Raw genomic sequence first — 22654 nt, 5'->3', positions numbered from 1 at the left:
AAACATTCTTGACCTAACACTAGCAAGAAAAGGGTGTAAATATCCCATCATAACGTGGTTCAGCACAATAGCTGAGGGTTTTCTACCTAGTTTGATGGTAATTTCCAGAAGGAAATTTCTTTGTTCAGTTTTCCAATGTGACTTAGGGTTTCCACTATTTTCTAAAATGTTAGCAATGACAATGAATGAATTTTAAAAGTTGGGGAGAAAAACACTAAAAGCTTTTTAGAACTCTAATTGCAGATAATGAATGCAAGTACAAACTGCATTATTTAAAATGTAAGCTGTTGACAGCAGTTAAATGTGTTTTGTATTTAAAATAAGACAGTTTTCTCTTTTTCAAAGAAGTAGAAGAAAGCTTTTATTTTTCAAAGGTGCCTTTTTTTTTTACACATACTGCAAAGAAAATAATAGCTTCTCCATAAGCTTCATGCAAACACAAGTATTTGCATACCAAATGACATGATAGTCATATATCCATTTAAATGTACTCCAATAACATATTTTCCTCTTTGAATTCTTCTCTACTAAAACCTCCTGCATAATTCTCCGTTGAACACACTCAATTTATCTTTCCTAATCCATCTTTTCTTAACTGTAGAAGAGTATCGTCAAACAGAAAGTGACCATGTCATGGATTTCTTTGCACTTGTGAAATCCTATGCAAAAACTTTTGCACAGAAGCTATTAATATTTTTTTTCCTTATTGACAGAGTCATATAATGTATCCTATACTCCTCTTGTACTTTAAGTCAAAATAATTAAAATATCTATGGTAAATTTTAATATTTAGGGTCATGAAATCATTATGTATCTGAAAAGTATCCATGTGTTTGGACAGGATCAGTGGATTAAGGCTTTATTACTTTCCGACTTGTGGCACAGAAGTGAGGAGACATGGTTCCGCGAATGGATCTACCAGTTACCGGTATAGGGAATTTATTTTACACTTCTGCTCACCTTACAAGGTCATTGTGGACACTCAATTGTGTGTTCCTAGGTGTGTGTGTGTGTGTGTGTGTGTGTGTGTGTGTAACAAACTTTGCTGAGTACTTACAATATGTCTGTGTACATATATAATATACACCATTAACATATATGTGTACAATGCATATATTTAGGGAAGAAGCATTATGTAATGCTTCCTATGTGCCAGACACCATTCTGAGCATTTTATAAATAATACCTTAGTCTTTGTAAAAACACTTAGGAGGTATATACCTTTATTCTCTCTGTTATACAGAAGACACAAGAAAGGCAGAGAGAGGTTAATTAACTTGCCCAAGGTCACACAGCTGGCAAATGGCAGCAACAGTTGAGACCCTGACAGTCTGATTCCAGATTTGGTGCTCTAGACTGCTATGTCGTAAACTTTGGTAACTCTAAAACATTGTACAAATGGAAGTCCTCTTTACCTGGGGGATAGAGCTATTCTTGGTTATATTTAGGAATAGTGGAAAAGAAGGGCTGACAGATAATTATTCATTCACTATTTGCTTGGTGCTTATTATCCATAAGGCAACGATGCATGTAACTTTAAAGATTTGGTTTCCTACTTCTTTTTTTTTAATGTTTATTTATTTTTGAGAGACAGTGCATGCATGCACATGGAGTAGAGGCAGAGAGAGGTGGACAGAGGGTCCAAAGTGGGCTCTGTGCTGACAGCAGAGAGCCTAACGTGGGTCTCAAATTCATGAACCATGAGATCATGACCTGAACCAAGGTTGGATGCTCAACCAACTAAGCCACCCAGGCGTCCCTTGGTTTCCTTCCTCTAAGAGTTTAAATTTTTGGAGATTAAAAAATGGGGCTTGGAGATTCTGACGGACATGGATGAAGGGAGAGGACATTCAAGCTGGAAGGATAGTACCAGCAAAGGTATGTGGGGTAAGGGTAAAGGTATATAGGTAAGGTGGACATAAGTAAATTATGACTTCAAGGAGGGGATTTAGGGAAGGGCTTGAAAAGTGGATGACTGGGTGAGGGAGCCAGAGGATAAGAATGCAGAAGTTGTCACAGGCCAGATTAGGAGAGCCTTGAAACCTCAACCAAAAAGTTTTAAATGGACTCTAGGGGTTCATGAATCCACAGAGCTGTAAATAGCATGATCAAAGCAGTATTTTAGCAATAATCTCATGAAGATATGCAAGATGGTGTGGGGTGTGAAGTAACCTCATTTAGCATTAAACAGGAGGAATGGAAAGAAAGAGAATCTAGGATAACAGTTATAGGGCCTTTTCTCTTTTCTCACTCTCTCTGACCTTTTCTCAGACTTGTCATGTCTCCTTCCACATGGAGGACCTCCAAGTGTAGTCGTAACACCAGCCCAAGTACCACTCTGTACACTATTCTGAGTCAATCACTTAAAGCTCCCTCCTCAGAATGTGCACACTTTCCTGCCACTGTGGTCTCCTCCCACGCCAATCCCACTGCCTGCCATATCCTCCCCCAACACCTCAACCTAACCTTTTGACTCATCCTGTAAGGCAAGCTCAGATTTCACCTACTGCTATGTGTTCCCTGGTTCCCCAGCCATGGCCATCTTGTTCTTCCAACTGCCAGGACCTTCTTATTGATAGCACTTCTGACCCTCTGCCATGTGTCATAGACATCTATGTACCCATCCAGTATCATGGACCTAACTTTAGCTAGGGCACCAACAGTGTCCTAGGCACTTTTGGATTCTTAATATTGCTTTTATACAGTGAGAGTAAAATAGGCATTTGGTGAGAAACAAATGAAGGGCAGAAAGCCATTTTATAGTCAGCTTGTCCATTTATTTGTTCACTTAACAAATATTTACCAAATACCTAGTATGCACCCGGCATTATTCTTCTCCATCTCCAGCATCCTAAACAGCACTGCCAATAAAATCCCTGGGATTGGACTAATGAGATGATAAATAGCTCTAAATCACTGTGAAATATAGTGAGCGTTTGGGGTTCATGGCCCCTGAAAAAAGACAGGCATGGTGGCTGGGGTGAGAGGAAATGAAAAGCAGTATGTTAGTGACAATATTTCCTAATTCCATACATAGCCTCCTGGTTTACTAAATCCATCAATTACTAATGGACGATTAGTTTCTCTTCTGAGAAACTACATTTTTGGAGTTTCCTTGACATCCTAAGATAAAGGTCTCTTTTCTACAATCAATATACAAGAAGGCTCTAATTGTAACAGAGCTTCTGCAAGTGCCAGACCAACAAAACCACCAAGTTAGGGCCACAGCCTTGGAAGCCCATTCCTGTTGTTCCCCAGCAAGTTCTTGAGTGCATCGGGAATGAAGGACCCCCGAGCCACCCTCTGCTGAGCCCCAGCGGCTGTGTTGCAAGGAATCTGGCCCTTCCGGGGGCTGCGCAACCTCAGTGGAGGTTATGGCCTCTGCTTGGCCAAGCTGTGTCTCTGGGGGCTTATTTCAGACAGGGGCAGTGGGCAGGAAGTACCTTTAAGAGAGCACTCATTAACGGTGCATGCCAGGATCCTTCCACCTGCAACTTCAAGTCCTCTTGCTCTTTAGAATACTGAGCCAACCTTGGTGTTGAATAGTCTCTGGAGCCAGGCCCCACTGGATCCGAGCTCCTGTGCTACCATTTAATAGCCAGCAAGTTTCTTAACTTCCTTGGGCCCTAGTTCCCCACTGAGGTAAAATGGGAATTAAATGATAGAATGCAGGGAAGCACATAACAGAGTGGATAGTTTTTTGTTTTGTTTTCTAAATACTTAATTTTTGAGAGAATGCAAGCAGCAGAGGGGCAGAGAGAGGGGGACAGAAGATAGGACACTGGCTCCGAGCTGACAGGCTGACATCAGCAAGACTGATGCGGGGCTCGAACTCATGAACTGTGACATCATGACCTGAGCTGAAGTCGGACGCTCAACCTACTGAGCCATCCAGGCAGCCCAGAGTGGACAGTTCTCATTCTTGACGGTTTCTATGTTCTGACATAGAAGTGAGTGTGCAGGCCCTGGGGCCAGATTGCCTTGCTTCATATTCAGGCTCTAAGCAAAGAGATACAGGCCACCGCCTTGAAAAGGCAAAGCAGACCAGATGGAGGCCTTTCCTGGTATTTCATTGTGGAGACCTAGGCTAATCAAAACCTCTTAAAAACTAACATACCAATAAGGAGTGCCTAGGAGTTGCCGGCATAGACACTCACATGTTTGTAACACTCATGACGTGAATTCACACTTTGAAAAGGCTTCTAGCCTTTCTATAACGTACATCCCATAATTAGCACCCTTTCAACGTATGCTGACAGTTACTATAAAATTGCATGGATATTAGTCCAGGTTTCAGGAAGCAAAGTATATTGATCTGCATTTATTAATCCTCTGAACAGCTATTGAGTATCGTAAGTCAGGCACTGTGCTAGGCTTTCAGACCAGAGATGAGACACAATCTCTACTCAGTGGGAAGACAAAGTTGTGACTTCAGGGTAGGCGAATGGGCAGTAGGGGGGAGAAAGATTCCTAGGCTTCTTCCTCCCCCCCCCATATCCATACATAACCATAAGAAATGTTTATTTTTCTACTTTTGTACAATGTGCAGCAAACAAACAGTAAGGAATAGGAAAAAGAAAAAAAGAGTCAGCTACTCTGGAGATTGAGAGAACAGAGGAACATGTTAAACCACAGTGGGAGCTGCAATCAGCAAAATGCAGACTCTGGAAAACTCTAAAGGATTAAAAATCCAGTTTAAGAAAAACATTTCAAGGAAAAAAAAAAAGAGAGATGGGTCCCTATTCTCTACAGGGACCCCCTTGAGGGTAAAGGTGATTTAAAGGTCTATCCACCGGGGCGCCTGGGTGGCTCAGTCGGTTAAGCGTCCGACTTCGGCTCAGGTCACGATCTTGTGGTATGTGAGTTCGAGCCCCGCGTCGGGCTCTGTGCTGACTGCTCAGAGCCTGGAGCCTGTTGCAGATTCTGTGTCTCCCTCTCTCTCTGACCTTCCCCCGTTCATGCTCTGTCTCTCTCTGTCTCAAAAATAAATAGATGTTAAAAAAAAAAATTAAAAAAAAAAAAAGGTCTATCCACCAATTGCAACGTGGATATCTTGAGCCCTGATACAAACAAACTTTTTAAAATATGGATTTCTATGACAACTGGACATCAGAACATTGACTGCATATCTATAGCTATTAAAGAATTATAAAAATTTAGGGGTGATAATGGTATGGTGTTTTAGATACACATACCGAAATATTTACACATGAAATAGATGCCTGGAATTTGCTTTAAAGGAATTTAGGAGTAAGGGAAGTGGATGGACAGATAGAAAGGAAACCAGGTTGGCCACAAGCTGGTTAACTGTTTTTGTTTTGTTTTGTTTTGTTTTTTAATTTACATTCAAGTTAGTTAGCACAGAATGCAATAATGATTTCAGGAGTAGAATGCAGTGATTCATCCCCTACATATAACACTTAGGGCTCATCCCAACAAGTGTCCTCCTTAATGTCCCTTGCCCATTTAGCCCATCCCCCTACTCACAACCCCTCCAGCAACTTTCAGTTTGTTCTCTCTATATAAGAGTCTCTTGTGTTTTGTCCCCCTCCCTGTTTTTATATTATTTTTGCTTTCCTTCCCTTATGTTCACCTGTTCTGTATCTTAAATTCCACACAAGTGAAGTCTTTCTCTACTTTGCTTGGCATAATACCCTCTAGTTCCATCCACGTTGTTGCAAATGGCAAGATTTCAGTCTTTTTGATTGCCTAGTATTATTCCATTGCATGTATATACCACATCTTCTTCATCCATTTATCAGTCAATGGACATTGGGGCTCTTTCCATACTTTGGCTACTGTTGATAGTGTTGTTATAAACATTGGGGTGCATGTGCCCCTTCAAATCAGCATTCCTATATTCTTTGAATAAATACCTAGTTGTGCAATTGCTGGGTCGTCGGGTACGACAATTGCTGGGTTGAGGAACCTCCATATTGTTTTCTAGAGTAGCTGCGCCAGTTTGCATTCCCACCTAGGCTTCTTTTTAATCAGTTTACATTTAAGTCTGAGAGCTACTGTAAGGGGAAAAGTAGAGGGGGATGTACATATTTTATTTATATAAAGAATGTAAGGATGGGGGTGCCTGGCTGGCTCCATTGGTAGAGGATGCGACTCAGTCTCAGGGTCATGAGTTTCAGCCCCATTTGGGGCATACAGTTTACTTAAAAAAAAAAAACAAAAAACAAAAAACAAAAACAGGGGCACCTGGGTGGCTCAGTTGGTTAAGTGTCTGACTTCAGCTCAGGTCATGATCTTGCCGTCTGTGAGTTCAGGCCCCGCATCTGGCTCTGTGCTGACAAGCTCAGAGCCTGGAGCCTGTTTCAGATTCTGTGTCTCCCTCTCTCTCTGCCCCTCCCCCACTCACGCTCTGTCTCTGAAAAATGAATAAACCTTAAAAAAAAATGCTTTTAATTAAAAAAAAAAAACAAAGAAAAGAAGAATGTAAAGACAGTTGAAGCCAAACCTCTATATTAATGCTACTTAGTCAATACCTACGATGGATCTCTTAGTTCCTACCCTCAACCTCTACCTCTCACTTAAGTCCTATGAGTGACACTTGTCACTTTTTTTTTTAAAGTTTATCTATTTATTTATTTATTTAAAGAGTGTGAGTGGGGAGGGGCAGAGAGAGAAGGGGGGTGGGGAGAGGGTGGAGAGAGAGGGACAGAGGGAGAGAGAGAGAGAGAGAGAGAGAGAGAAAGAGAGTGAGAAAGAGAGAGAGAGAGAGAGAGAGAGAGAAAGAGAGAGAGAATGAATGAATATCCCAAGAAGGCTCTGCACTGTCAGCATGGAGCCCAATGTGGGGGTTGAACTCAGGAACCATGAGATCATGACCCGAGCCAAAATCAAGAGTCAGACACTGAACTGACTGAGCTCTTTGTCACTGTGTTTTTCTTCTTATTCGTGGCATCAGGGCTGGAAAAGTTGCTGATCTCTGAGGTACTGAGTGATCTGTAAGATGGTCATGATGATGAACTCTTACAAATCATCTCCTCTTTCTAGGCTGATATGCTTCTCCACGGGTCTATGAAAACAGAATTTACAAAATTCAATTATATTTGCAAAATAACAGGGAGAACTCACTTTGAGACAGAGTATACTGATGGTTAGAGCTCAGACTCACAGAACAGACTGCCTGGGTTTGAATCCTGCTCCTGCACTTAATTTATTATGTGATCTTGGGGAAGTAACTTTACCCTTCTGTGCCTCAACTTCCTCACTGTAAAACCAGCCTAACATTCTTACTCACTGCACGTGTAGGGTAGTTGGAAGTATTAAACATGTTTACACATGCAAAGAGCACAAAAGGCATGACTTATAATAAGTGCATAGTAAATATCAGTTACTGATGCTTGAAAAAAATTATCACAGGTTATTTTCATGTTTTTTTAAATGTAGTTTTGAGAGAAAGAGAAAGAGAGGGAGAGAGACAGACAGACAGATAGATGGGGGGGAGGGGCAGAAGGAGAAGGAGACACAGAATCCAAAGCAGGCTCCAGGCTCTGAGCTGTCAGCACAGAGCCCGACGCGGGAGCTCCAACCCATTAACCATGAGATCATGACGTGAGCTGAAGTCAGACGCTTAACTGACTGAGCCACCCAGGCGCCCCATCACAGACTATTGTAAAAACATGTAATTATTTCTCCAGACTGGAAGGATTATCATTCTGATAGAGGTAAAGGGAAGGAAATTGACGATATTTCCATTTATGTATGTATATGTTAAGAATTTTAGCAAAACTCTAGAATTAGCAAATAAATCAAGATCAACAATTAAATAGTATGAGATACTGTCTTTTTTTTCTGAGAGAGAGGGAGAGTGTTCATGCGCAAGGTGGGGAGGGGTGGAGGGAGAGGGGAAGAATCTTAAGCAGGCTCTATGCTCAGTGCGCCATGCAGGTCTCGACTGCACACCATGAGATCATGACCTAAGCTGAAATTAAGAGTTGGACACTTAACCGACTGAGCCACCCAGGCGCCCTGAGATGCTGTTTTTTTTGTTTTTTTTTTTTATCAAGAAAAACTTGGGTATGCTGTGGCTCCAGTGAAATGAAATCAGTACACCAGTCTGAATTTATCATCAAATTATACTTATAATCCAAACAAATTCTTTGAACAAAAGGCATTGTCTGGGACTCTGGACCCTGCGGGCTAGGGACTGCCAACCAACCAAAAGACAGGGCAAGAGAAATGCAGAGGATAAACAAAAGGAAGAACAGAGAATACATATATGCAAAGGGAGGAACTATGGCTAATGAAAATGTTTAAAAAATAATTCTATTACGTTCAGTGTCATGTTAAAGATTTTGTTTCAGGAGTAATTATATAGAGCACTATTTCAATGAAGAGCTTAGGTCTATGAAATCCAAAAAATCTGGCTTTTGGTCTTAGCTTTGCTACAAAACAGCTCTGTGACCTCAGCCCTTCTGACCCTCAGTGCAGGTCTCACCTATTAGAGCTGACAACATGAGGTCTCCCTACATAACCAAAATTAGGGGGATGATCAAACTGAACCTCTCCAACACCTTGATAAGTGTGGAATGAGAGAACAAGTGCACACTGGAGTCCAAATCACAGAAGGAAAAACTGATCATGTAACTAGAAGTCAGTCTTCTTTCCAAAAGGATTTTATTTTATTTTTTTTTTTTAATTTTTTTTTTTTTCAACGTTTATTTATTTTTGGGACAGAGAGAGACAGAGCATGAACGGGGGAGGGGCAGAGAGAGAGGGAGACACAGAATCGGAAACAGGCTCCAGGCTCCGAGCCATCAGCCCAGAGCCCGACGCGGGGCTCGAACTCACAGACTGCGAGATCGTGACCTGGCTGAAGTCGGACGCTTAACCGACTGCGCCACCCAGGCGCCCCTCCAAAAGGATTTTAATATATCCCTGTAAAAGGAGAGTATTTGATGAAGGTCAGAGGAATGATATAGGATGGCATTTAGCAGTCTAGATGAAAACAGAATCCATACTGTCATTCATGTTTTTGTTTTCTATTGGAAACTGTTTTCCTCTCTAGCTTCCAGAGCCCCTGTTAGGGGAAGGGGCACTCATGTCTTAGATTTCCAAGGGGGTGGGCCCTCAAGCTGCCATGCCCACCAGCGTGACCCGCTGGCAAGACCACTCATCTCCACTGGCCTACAGCTTTCTCACCTTTTGTGAAAGGGGCGACTGGACCACAGGATCCCCCAAGCCTTCTCCAACTCTAAAATTCTGTGAGTTCACGATTTCGGGTATTAACCTGTGACAACTAAATATCATAAGAATTTATGATTTGAGTGTGTGTGTATGTATATAAAATACTTCTCAGCAGCTAGAGGAATTGACTTTTTTCAGTGTCCAGGTAAATGGCAGATGCATTTGAACCAAAAGGAAAAGCCGGTGTGACAACAAATTATACTAATTATTTTCTTCTGCTTCTGTTGATCTGAGGCAAGCAGTATACCATGCTATGCTGAGAATGTAAGATTCCTCCTGGGGTCTGAGGCTGTAAGTCATCTGCTCTGTTGCACAGAAAACATCTAGAAATGAACAATGCCCACATAGTCTAACACACCATTATACTGATGAACCTTATACCAGAATATCTATCACTCTAGTGACTTTAATTAGCTCCCAAGCTGATTCGTGATCAATCATCAAGTGCTCACCAAGAAGGAAAACCCGAGAACTCTTTGATAGGTGTGGGGGTGATACACAGATTTGCCACAAGCTTTCATTTTTGATTATAATTTTTAAGTTAAAGCAGAGCATTAGTCATCTTTTTCAAAATGCTAAATTTAATGGTAATCTTAAAGTGGCAATATAAGTGATTATTTTCACAAGATTGTGCGGCTTTAATAAAAACTTTTAATAAAAAATGACAAATTTATCCTAAAGAAGATAAATTATTTTATGCCTTATTAAAAAGAAAATGTTTCTGGGGCGCCTGGGTGGCGCAGTCGGTTAAGCGTCCGACTTCAGCCAGGTCACGATCTCGCGGTCCGTGAGTTCGAGCCCCGCGTCGGGCTCTGGGCTGATGGCTCAGAGCCTGGAGCCTGTTTCCGATTCTGTGTCTCCCTCTCTCTCTGCCCCTCCCCCGTTCATGCTCTGTCTCTCTCTGTCCCAAAAATAAATAAACGTTGAAAAAAAAAAAAATTTAAAAAGAAAATGTTTCTATTTGTAACAAGAGTGACCTGCATTTATTAATCTTAATCTCGCCTAGCTCTGCTGTAGCAGTCACTAGAGGCAGTTTCTAATTTAAGTCTTTGAGTCATAGACAGGGGTTATTGGTTTTGTTTATGAACTCTCGATGAACAGTCACGTTCAGCAAACATTTCTTGAGCCCCCTACTATGTACCACAAATAGGCCTTGTCCTGTTTGATTCCCTTACATTCTATTACTAGAAATCCAATTACATTTTATTCTCTATTGATTGATACCGGTTCATTACTGCCTAAGAGTAATTTTTCATGAGAGCAATTAATGTGGTATAGTATCTGCCTACTTCACAATTATCAGAGATTTCTACCACGAAATGAATGTCACTTTATTTAAGAAATTCTGATTTTACTAAGGATATTTTCCTTTCTTCTCTCTCGAGTACTTCATGGGTAGTGGGGTAAAAGGAGTGTGGTAAGGGCAGGGGATTTTTTAAGAAGTCCAACTTACTAACTCCTTTTATTTTTACCTCGATGATTGCTAATACTCTGGTAATATTCAAGTGCATGGAGTTCTCTGCACAGGTAACTGTGGCTTCACACATCTGTGCTTCACTCATGTGCTAAATGCTTTTTGCAACACCCCTCCCACATCACTAAAAACAGGTGTCATGGTCTCCAGGAAGCTCCCAGAGTGACTCTGGGCTTTGCACAGAGCTGTGAAGACCCGTCTCTATCTAGTCCAGCGTCCAACGCCATATATGGAACTATCTCCCTAGTCTAGCTCATCGGTGACAGGGCGGCATGCTTAGCATCAATGCATTTCCAGGACCTCTGTATTTGTTGAAAGGCCCCGTAGAGATGATCCTATATAATAACTTTAGAGCAAAAGGCAACAACGCTTTTAGCGCTTTCCCTTTAACGGATTTAGAGACAGGGAATAGGCCCTAAGACTTGGGACAAATGTCGAATAACTCCATAAATCCTAGGACGTTACAGGTCACAGCCCTCCTCCACATATTTGCTAAGCATCCATGCCACTGTCTGAGGAAGGAGAGTGTGGTCTTAAAAGACCGCCCATTCCATCTCTCACCAGTATAAATGGTTAAACTCAGGCACCAGAACGCCTGGGTTCAAATCTACGTTTTGCCTTTTAGCATGTTTCCTTGCCTCTAATCGGAAATAAGAATAGGACCTGTAAGGCTATCGTGGAGATAAAATGGATGAGTACATGTCAAACACATGCAGTGATAAGTGACACACAGTGAGTGCTTAATGGATGCTATTACAATTAATGAAACACCTTTCTTTCACATCCTTTAAGTCCACAATGGCCTCAGCCCCACTGAGGCTCACTTGTTTATTCTCATACCTGAGAGGCTGAGTGCAGAGGGATGGTCTTTGTTTTATGGATCAAAGAAACGGAGCTGCAAAGAGACTTAATCCTTGCCCAGTAAGTCAACAGAGAGAGTCAGTGATGGAGAAGGTCATGCAGAAAGCCCTTGTTTCAAAAGGGGTTTTCATACAGTCTTTAGAGGGAGTGAAATACAAGTTCAATCTCCTGAAAAAAATACCCAAGAGTTGGCACTGGAATACTTATTAACCAGGGCCACCCTGGGCACAGTGGCAGAAGTGGAAAAGGGGAAGTTTAAAGTAGTTGGCAATGATGAGGGGGAAAACAGATGTAAAATGAAAGGCCAAAGAATTTATGAGAATTTCAAAGTCTCCTGCAATATTAGATACTTAATTCTTTTCCTGCAATATTAGATACTTAATTCTTTTCAGGAAAATGTTTCACATGTCTTCAACATTGCAAGAGGACTTCAGCTGCTTTCATTTTGACCTCAAACTTGCTAGCTGGGTTCTTCTTTCCAACCAGCCTCTTGGCTCAGGTGGAAGGCCCTAAGAGCACAGCATTCCCTGATGGGAAGTGAAACTATCCCCTCAAGCAATAAGGGCTGTCCTGAGCCAGCAAGACCCTACCTGTGATCGACCCCAAGGCAAGGATGGATTTGACCCTCACTGCCCACTGCACATACCCACCCACCTCTGCCCCACATTTTCCTTATGTAAACCTTATGTAAACCCTGGGCACTTTGGAAACAGGCTTTGAGAGGTCAGTCCGCCATCTTCCAGGTGTTGGCCGCACTGAAATAAATTCCTTTCTTGTTTCACCACCTCTCAGTCTCTCAGTCTTTTGATTTTGTTAGTGGCAAGTGGCTGACCCTGGTCTTCTCAGACCCCCAGAGCCAGAAGCTCTTGCACCCCAACACCGCAGCTACAACATTACACGTGTGTGTTAGACATTTAAGTTATAAGGTTTAGTACGTTAAATATTTAAACTGAGGACACAAGACACTTGGAATCATAAAATGAAAGCCCTATAATCTTGAGAATTCCAGCATCAACTAAAATGGAAAAGACTGATGTAGAATCCTTTTCTTTCAATGAAAAATGGGTTGAAATTTGACACATACCCTGTGCCTCAAATCTAATATGTACTTCTCATTGCATTTATTAAAAAAAAAAAAAAAAAAGGTGCCGGGTAGGGGGGAAGAACAAAGAAGGAAGGTGAGAGGCCTTAATCTGTGCAAGGAAGCTTTTTGACAGTCTGATTAAGATGTTAGTTACTAAGCACTGTAACTGCTTAGAAGTCGTAATACTGTATCTCAGAATGTAATTGTTTAAATAAAACACTCTTTCAGAAGGATTCTCAGTATAACACATTCTTTTTAAAATTTTTTTTAATGTTTTTATTTTATTTTTGATAGAATGACAGAGCATGAGAAGGGGGAGGGGCAGAGAGGGAGATAAAGAATCCAAAGCAGGCTCCTGCCGTTAGCACAGAGCGCAATGTGGGGCCGGAACCCACGAACTGCAAGATCATGACCTGAGCCAAAGTCAGCGCTTAACCGATTGAGCCACCTAGGCACCCTGGTATAACACATTCTTCTTTTTTTTTTGGCCACTTCATAACACTTACTGCTTTTAGAAGACAGTCTTATTTGTAGTTCATAAGTGCCAAGCATAACTAAATCTCAAATCTCAGAGAGAAAATGAAAATTCCAAGCAGGCGCCTGGGAGCATTTGGCTTCATTAATTAGCAGGGTGTCCTTAAAGGCATCTACACATAAAGTTCTTATCAAACAGCCGTCCTCAGGGATCCATGCAATGGAAATTTTATTAATCCCAATCATTTTGGGAGGAAAATGAAGCCAGGCTAAATTAGCTAACTTAGTCTCCAAAGTCAATCTATGTCAACCCCAAGATTAGAATTCAGAAGCTGGCAGTCATCTTGATCCCAACACCCTTCTTTCCTTCCATCAAAATGTCTATTAATAATGCCAGCAGAAGGATATACACACACACTTTGTCAACCCAAGATCTCTAAATAGATTGCTTTTTTAAAAAGTATTCCAGGTGGCATCATGGAGAATGTGGCGCTCCCAAGAGGTTTTCAATTTGGGAGCTTTTTACATATCTTTTCTGCCTTATTTCTCTTTGTTCAATGTTTTGTTCAGAGACCCAGACCTCTTTGTAGTCCGTCTCAAAGGAATGAATTTTCATTTTCACTACAGGGATATATATATATTTCAAATACTTAAAATGCCTACAAGCTAAAATAAATACTTAGCCATAAATAAATAAATAAATAAATAAATAAATAAATATCCTCTTTGAGGCTCAGAGAAAAATCTTCTGATATGTGGTGGCAAATATCTTGGGCTCTTTCGGAATGACTTTTCAACCTTGCCTTGGGCATGTTTCTTTGTTACAGAAGAATGCATTAGCTCCTGGTTCGTGGGAGGCTCACAAGCCGGCCAAGAAAGCTTTCCTCAGCAGTCCTCTGAGGTGGAGTTTTCAAGGAAGGGCTTGAAATAATAAACAGTGTCTTCCCTCTCATCGGCTCTAAAAAATAATTAGTTGTGTATTTTAACATTTTAAAGAGAGAAGTGGTTCGAAGATATGCAAAGGCCAGGGTGGATATCTGTGTGCATTTGCAACTCCATTTTCCAAATCCCACACAAGATGCTTGGTGGCCTCTGGGTTTGTGCTAGCACAGCTTCCATTCTCTACTTAAATTTGTTAGGCAAACCGGAACTACAGTTCGGAAGGAAGAAACAAAGGTGAATGGAGTATCAGCTAATGAATACTTAGCAGTAATCACTGTGTATGAACACACAGCTGAACAGGTGGTGTTGACACATATAACATTAAAGCTAAATGAAAGATCAGATCTTAAAGAGGCACGCCCAAAGGAACATATCCCAACATTAAAGCTTAAGGCACAAAGCCATTTGGGTTTCCCATTCTGCAACCCATATGGACAGTCTGGAAAGCTCAAATGAGTTTTTACCAGTGTCCATGAGAACATGCAGTGTGACTTTTACCTATGAGTTTTATCTACTAGATCACATTCCGCCCTTCCTTCCCCCACCTGCTCTGCACATCTTTCCCTACAGCAGCTGTCAGGTGGGGAAATGATGGGCCCTGGGGACTGAAGCTGGGTTTAGATTTTGGAGCATTCATTAACTGTGTGATCCTCAGCTAATCATTCTGAGCCCCAGTTCCCATTTGTTACACTGGGATTAGGAATACCTGCCTCACAGGGCTGCTGTAAGAAATGAATGGGGTAACGTGCTTGCCTCATAAGAAGGGTTGGATAAATCTTCATTTTCTCAGTTCTTGCCTCATAATGTTAACGGAACCTCAGGATGGATTACCTCTTGACTCTGGCTAGCCATGTGTGTCACTGATGTATAGGGAGTGTGATAATCAATTACACATAATTAAGAATCAATTTCATGTGGATTTATCATGACCGTCTGTGTTCATCTTTGTTAGAATCTGCTTACTGAAGACGGTAAGCTCTTTGTTTTCTAAAATGCTGAGCATAATGCTGCAAAGAGATATTAATATAGGATTAATATAGGACAGAAAACGGCAGCATAACCTTTTGTGAATTTGGTATTAGGGGACAGGCTTAACACTTTAACCCACTGTTTTATGGTGAGCCCTTTAGCAGACTGGTGAAGGTTGACTTTGGTTTGAGTGCTCCCTCTGACTCTCTCGGTCACCATCTTTCTTCTCTTTTTGCATTTCCACCTCTCCACTAATCCAATGGCAGCCCTGTTCCCATCTACCATTGATCCGGTTTTCTTAGGGGAAGTTACCTTCCTTTTTCTTTTCTTCTACAAAGCAATATATATTATAAGGAAAAACCATACATATGTGCATATACATACAGCTGTAACAACCATCTCTAATTACCGTTGATATCAGCCCCCATCTCCACATTTACTCTGAGAGGCGGACCATCCCCTCTCCATCCCTACTCCACTGACGATGAAGGGTGGGGGGGGGGGAAGACACCACCAGGTGACACTAATAAGGAACATTTATTAAGTGTTTACTATGTTCCAGGTGTTGTTCTGAACGCCTTATGTGTATCCCAGCCTTACTTTTCCTCGTAGCACTTACACCTGCCATACTATACATTTGTTTACTGTCTGTTTCTCCTCACCAGAATATAAGTGCTTTGATAGGAAGCATGTGGTTTATTTTTATTCTCACCTGTATATCCCCAGTATATCCCAAAGAGCCTGGCACTGGAGTAGGCACTTTATTTAAAAAAAATTTTAATGTTTATTTTTGAGAAAGAGAGAGACACAGAAACTGAAGCAGGCTCCAGGCTCTGAGCCGTCAGCACAAAGCCTGAGGCAGGGTTTGAACTCACGAACCATGAGATCACGACCTGAGCTGAAGTTGGATGCTTAACTGAGTCACCCAGTTAAGCCCCATGTAGTAGGCATTTTAAAAATGTTTACTGAATAAATCAATCAGTCTTCATAACAATGTGGGTGAGCCTCATCCAATCTGGTGAGGACCTGAATACTACAGGAGGGCTGAGAAAGAGAATTTGCTCTCTCTGCCTGTCTTCAAGATGAGACACAAGCCTCCTCTTTGGACTTGAACTTGGGCTAGAACTTACACTATCATTGGGTCTTCTGATTCTCAGACTTTCAGAGTTGGACTAGAACTATACCCTCGCTCTCTTGCTTGCTGTTTTATGTCTGCAAATCATGGGACTTCTCAGCCTCTGTACCGCATGAGTCAATTCCTTATAATCAGTCTTTCAGTCTCTCTCCTCTCTCTCTAAATCTTCTACCAGGTCTTTCTCTGAAGAACCCACGCTAATACAAATTCCCAGATTGACTAAGTGAGCTTGGATTCAAACAGATGTTTGCTGACTACTGGTACAATCCACTTTTGCTTTGTTCTAGCACAGCCTTCTCCCTGCTTTTATTTTTTTTTTCTATTTGTTTTTATTTTTTTTATTTATTTTTATTTTTTTTCAATATATGAAATTTATTGTCAAATTGGTTTCCATACAACACCCAGTGCTCATCCCAAAAGGTGCCCTCCTCAATACCCATTTCTCCCTGCTTTTAGAACCTACTTAGTTCTCTTTCAAATGTGAAATGCAAAAGGAAGTTAATTAGTGGATTAGACTCAGGGAGTCTGAGGATCTTGGTTCACCCTTCCACTTTTTAGCCCAATGAATCCATCTGTTAGATCATTTAAATGAACACTTCTAGGGGTGCCTCGGTGGCTCAGCTGGTTAAGCGTCCGACTTTGGCTCAGCTCATGGTCTCACGGTTCGTGGGTTCGAGCCTCGCATCAGGCTCTGTGCCCACAGGCTCAGAGCCTGGAGCCTGCTTCAGATTGATTCTGTGTATTTCTCTCTCTCTGCCCCTCCCCTGCTCATGCTTTGTCTCTCTCTGTCTCTCAAAAATAAATAAATGTTAAAAAAAGATTTTTTTTAAATTAATACTTCTAAGAAGTACAGGTTGCCATTGAGGCACATGTTCAATTTTTTACCTATCTTTTTGTTGAAGCAACATTAATGCCACTGACTCTAAAAGTACAAAGGAGCAAGTAATAAACTGCTTAGTGCTGTGTGTTGTTAGGAAGGTGTTAACATTTAGAGATCTTTGTTAGAAAATGGTTGTCCCCAAACTACAATAATAGAGATAAAATGACCGGAAGGCCAGACCTGGACTTGACATTCTACTCCATTACTTATTGCACAACCTGGGTCAAGCCTCTCTGAGCCTTAGTTTCCTTATCTGTAAAATGGGGGAAATGATAGTAATTACCTCAGACAGATGCTATAAGGATCACATTACTTAATGCAAGTAATGTGCTTATTAGCACAATAACCAGCACATTCTTACTGAGCATGCGGTAAATGTTAGCTACTCTGACAGGCGTGGCTAGTTACCTATAAATCTCTCTCCCCCTCTCTCAAAGAAACAGAACCTCTGATCTGTAACTGGTTAGCAATGAGCTGGCCACCTACAAGGCTGTAACTCCCTGATTTCCCTACGGCCGCTGGAATCCCGTTCTAAGTTCTGGCCAATGAAACATTACGTGAAAATTTCACATGGGACTTTCATTAACTCTCCTTAAGAGACAGGAGGCCTGCCTGCCCTCTTTTCCTTTCTCCATTCTGTTCGTGTTTCCTTTCTCCATTTCAGGAACACCTATGCAACGGCTGGGGCTCCAGCAACTACTGTAAATATAAGGACTAGGGTTACAATCAGATTTCTCAGAACAGTGGGTTAGGAGAAGCCGGATTCTTGGATGGCTTTATGTAACCTCCATGCCAACACAAGGCTGCCAACCTCGGGACTGACTTCTTTTATGTGAGAGAGATTATAAACTTCTAATTTGCTTCCACCATTATTTTGAGTATCTCTGTTCCTCAAGGCCAAATTAATCGTGACTGCTTTGGCTGGCCCTTGTGGTGGTGTAAGAATCCAAATAGAGGCTCAAAGCCATTTTGAAGCCATGTTTCTGCAAATAAAGGCAAGGTTGAGGAAAAAATATGGAAAAAGAGATGCATGTCCTCAAAGCCTTTGCTCCCCTTCCAGAAAGCACTATCTCTCTGCCCCCTCCCTGCTCAGAAGTCCAGGCATTCATGCCCGATGCACACAACCTGTACTCAAAGGATCTGATAAAACATGGTTCATTCTAAGCTATAAATGATCATAAGGCATCTCTTTCTACTCTTTCTGGGTGTCCGTATTTTATTTAAGACAAACTCTTCCCACAGGATGTTTGGAATAACCAAGAGGCCTCTGGGAGAAATATTGTTGGGAATCAAAGTCCACAAACAAGGCTGCAGCTCACCACTAAGGTTGACTGTAATTTCAAGTTAAGCTGGTATAAGGAGGTTAAGGTACTTCTCAAAATATTTTTGACGCCCAGGGAATATCAAGAAATGAAAAAAAGGGAGGAGTGAAGATTTGTCTGAAAAGGCACTTAAACAGCAACCTCAATTTCTTAAGGCTATGTATTTTATATTTGTCGCTTCACTGATCATTATTATACCATCAGTTGTACAAAATTCCATGCACGATGCAACTCAGAAGGTCATCTGTGCATGACCAGTCAGTGGCTGCACAAGGACCCTCAACCACATTCTCCCCAATTCCTGGCCCACTGTACAAACACTCCTCACCTTTTCTTTATCAATGTAAGGTGAGTATGTATAATGAATAGATTTTATCAGAACAAGACAGAAATTGTGTATCTGAATTTAAAGTGCAGGAGAGACCAAACATCCTTCTTCTTTTATAGTAAACACTGTGGGTGTGTATGTGTGTGTGTGCGCGTGTGTAAGTAATGTGAAGGTCTTTTCCTATGGAACAAGACCTCTGATCTTGGATGAGCACGCTCTCCGCTTAAGATAAAATTTTTTCACAAGAGTTCAAAGTGATCTACAGACTACCTAATTAAAACCTCATCTCCTCTACCCCTTAGGTCCTTAACTGACTTTGAGAGGTTAAACGACCCTGACAGGGTCATTCAAACTCCAATGGTCTTTTCTAGAACCTGGCTCCTTCAGGCTTTCAGACTGACAATGATGAGAGTTTTGAGGAGTCAGCTTACTCGATTCATCTACACAGAGTCTGATAAATGTCTAAGTACATTTGACAGTCTGAGCCCAGGAGAAATTTCACCATACACATCCTTCACGGAGAAAAAAAATTTTCACAGCATTCTACTGGTTTTCCTCCTATTCAACAATTAAGCTTGTCTTTGCCATGGTTGCTTTGATTAGTACTACTAGTTTCACACCATCATCAGCAGGCACCTGTCTATGATGTGACGACCAGCAGATTTATTTTTTAAAGTATTAGAGAATGATTTATATTTCTAGGTAAAACAACATCCAAGCAATGGGAACCACGAGGAAAGTGTCATAAAGCTCTCATCTTAGGGGCGCCTGGGTGGCGCAGTCGGTTAAGCGTCCGACTTCAGCCAGGTCACAATCTCGCGGTCCGTGAGTTCGAGCCCCGCGTCAGGCTCTGGGCTGATGGCTCGGAGCCTGGAGCCTGTTTCCGATTCTGTGTCTCCCTCTCTCTCTGACCCTCCCCCGCTCATGCTCTGTCTCTCTCTGTCCCAAAAATAAATAAACGTTGAAAAAAAAAAAATTAAAAAAAAAAAAAAAAAAGCTCTCATCTTAAAACAGTTCAATGAAAGATGATACAGAGTTTCTTCTTTGGATAGTTCAGAGGCATGATGCTCACTAACCTTTTAAACTCTAAATCTAAATTCTGAATTCTAAATCTAGAAATGGTTGGCTAACCTAGGTTACCAGAAATTAACAAATCACACAAAGCGTGGGCTAATAAATGGCCTTTATCATCAAAAACTCCCTTTCATTAGGAATTTGTTAGAGGATAGGACCTTATAAAGAGGCTTTGGCAAGCAAAGTTAAAAGTTCCTTAAGGAGGAACTAACAAATAGAAATTGTCAATTTAATTCCTAAGTACAGGGGTAGCAAATATGCTATTAAAAATACAAATTTATCACACATGTACAAAAAAATTGGAAAGCGAATTTTATAAGACTATCACTCACTTTATAAAAGCTTAAAACTACAGTGTCTTTCAATTAGCAAGTATCAATGGAGCATTAAAAACAATTTACAAAATTGTATTTCACACACATGGCTTTTTAAGAACAAATGGAACCTGTAAATCAAGAAACATGTTAATAATGTTTCAGGTTTGATTTGCCTATAAATAAAAATTCAAATAATCTTGTGCAAAAATGCAAATATCTATAGCTAGAACAAATATTATTCACTTCTCATTATGTGATTCTCTCTTATAAAATAAAAACTCATCGACTTCCTCCAGAAGGAATTTTTATTTAATAATGAAAGATCATTGCCCATGTGGGCCACCGGACCAGCAGCTTTGCGTTCTAAACCCAATCTCCTCATCTAGCTTGAAGCCCAGCACCGCCAAGATGCTGGCTTACCATTCTTCCCTCATGGACCCTGACACCAAACTCATTGGGAACATGGCACTGTTGCCTATTAGAAGTCAATTCAAATGACCTGCCCCTGGAGACACAAATGATACAGAATTTGTGGATGAAGCCATCTATGACTTCAAGGCCAAGGTGTTTCTCAAGAATGAATGAATGAATGAATTCATTAAGAATGAAGCTGATAGAACCTTGATATATACAATCTCTACATTTCTGAGTGTCTAAAGAAACTCCAAAAATGCAACTCCAAAGGCCAAGATGAGAAAGTAATGTATCTGCTGGGAATCACTAATTTCCCCATTCTTGGAGAGCCTGATTTTCCACTTAATGCAATTTATGCCAAATCTGCAAACAAACAGGAAGATGAGGTGATGAGGGGCCTACTTATAGCAGCCGAGACAAGAGACTGGGCTGAGACTTTGTGAGAAAGTTTTTGATCCTCAGCACGTGGTGGACTTGCTTTGTGAAGAGACAATTTATGAACAAGAGTCTTTCAGGACCTGAAGAGTAAAAGGAGCCTGGGAAGACCCAGTTTTTCCACAGCCTTGGGCAGCATTTTACAGCAAGAGGTACACGGTAATTTGCCTTTATTTCATGAAGTTTTATACAGAAGACAGAAGAGAGCATGTCTTCACTCGAAGAGCTCTTTATCAAGAATTTGGGTAGGGGAGGGAAGAATGAATTGCCAAAGGGTGATTTGAAATTTTCTGTGGTATTAAGCTGGTGCTTAATAAGAACAGGTAATAATAAAGGAACTTCTAATATTCCATGTAAAAAAAAAATGATCATTAAGCGTAAAAAATTTTACACAGACATAGGACTAACTCCAACTTGCAACCTCATTGTTTTTTTTAAATAAAATAGCTTTAAATTATTTAATTTCTTATGATTATATACAGTAACCTGAATAAAATTTAAATTCAAAAAAGGAAATTATTGCCAAGAAGGAAAACCGATACCTCCCCAAAAGTAATTTTAATATATTAGGTCATTTACCAAACAATTTAACTGAAATGGGAATAAAAATTAAAGTAACAGAATAAAAGCAACTCTAAATTGCTCAAATCCTGGAATGGCTAATGCAAGAATGGTAACAATTTGGGATGCCTCAGGGGCTCGGTCGGTGAAGCGTTCGACTCTTCGTTTCGGCTCAAGTCATGACCTCATCGTTCTTGGGAGAAAGCCCTATGTTGGACTCTGTGCTGACAGCATGCAGCCTGCTTGGGATTCTCCTTCCCTCTCTCTCTGCCCCTCCTCCACTCACACTCACGAGTTCTCTCTCAAAATAAATAAATGGGCATTTTTAAAAAATGGCAACAATTTAAATCAAAATATTCTGGCATTAAATATACGTATAGATCACATATAATCCAACTAGTTACAAACATAATCTTACAGGGACATCTAAACTCTAGTTTCTTAAAGTGTGCTAACTGCATATGCATATTTACTTGAACACAGTCTCCCCAACGGAGAGAGTAGCATAAGACCGTAGTAGTGTGCATCTATCCACTTGGATCAACATTTCAACCAGAGAAGCATCCACCAACACCCTAGCTTGGAATGAATTCGAATCACAGCACTGTTTCTGCAAACCAAAATTCCCAAGCAAAGATTCTTTCAAAAGAAGAAAGATTATGTGCTTACCGTATAGAGTTCATTAAGAACCTTCATCAAATCCTCATGAAGCTGGAATGCAATCTCTTTGCTCTACAATTAAGAAAAAATTAAGAATCTTTAAAAATGTAACAGAAACTTGTTTCCAAATTATTTACATCTTAAAAAGTCCACTGACTGAAAATAAAACAATGTATATAATACAAGAGAAGGCCAGCATAGCCCTAATATAAGAAACAGTTTTGACCAAACTGCCCTTTCTTTTCAATTAAAGTATAGTTGACACACAATGTTACATTACTTTTAGGTGTACAATATAGTGATTCAACATCTCTAAAGGTTACGCTATGCTCACCACAAGTGTAGCTGCCATCTGTCACCTCACAATGCTATTACAACACCACTGACTACATTCCCTATTTGTATCTTTCATTCCCCACAACTTATTCATTCCATAACTGGAAGCCGGTATCTCCCACTCACCTTCACCCATTTTGCCCATCTCCTTCCCGTCTCCCAGGTGGCAACCACCAGTTTGTTCTCT

At 40.8% G+C, this 22654-nt stretch overlaps 1 protein-coding gene and 1 pseudogene across 1 annotated transcript in view; one reads left to right on the top strand and one right to left on the bottom strand.

Moving 5' to 3' along the window:
- The window catches only part of SRGAP1 (SLIT-ROBO Rho GTPase activating protein 1), a 285747-nt gene that overhangs the window by 95971 nt on the left and 167122 nt on the right, over positions 1–22654 (bottom strand). The window contains exon 4 of the mRNA XM_047066296.1: positions 22141–22203. Coding sequence (XP_046922252.1) covers positions 22141–22203 — 63 coding nt within the window. The remainder of the gene's footprint in view (positions 1–22140; positions 22204–22654) is intronic.
- LOC124501810 (actin-related protein 2/3 complex subunit 3-like) lies at positions 20470–21004 on the top strand (annotated as a pseudogene).

This window comes from Lynx rufus, unplaced genomic scaffold, assembly GCF_022079265.1.
Source record: "Lynx rufus isolate CCGP_SWC_20201006 ecotype Redwood Valley unplaced genomic scaffold, mLynRuf1.p SCAF_7, whole genome shotgun sequence".
Classification (NCBI taxonomy): Eukaryota; Metazoa; Chordata; class Mammalia; order Carnivora; family Felidae; genus Lynx; species Lynx rufus.
The sequence above is the reverse complement of the archived record's forward strand: the minus strand, read 5'-3'. Positions and strand labels throughout refer to the sequence as shown.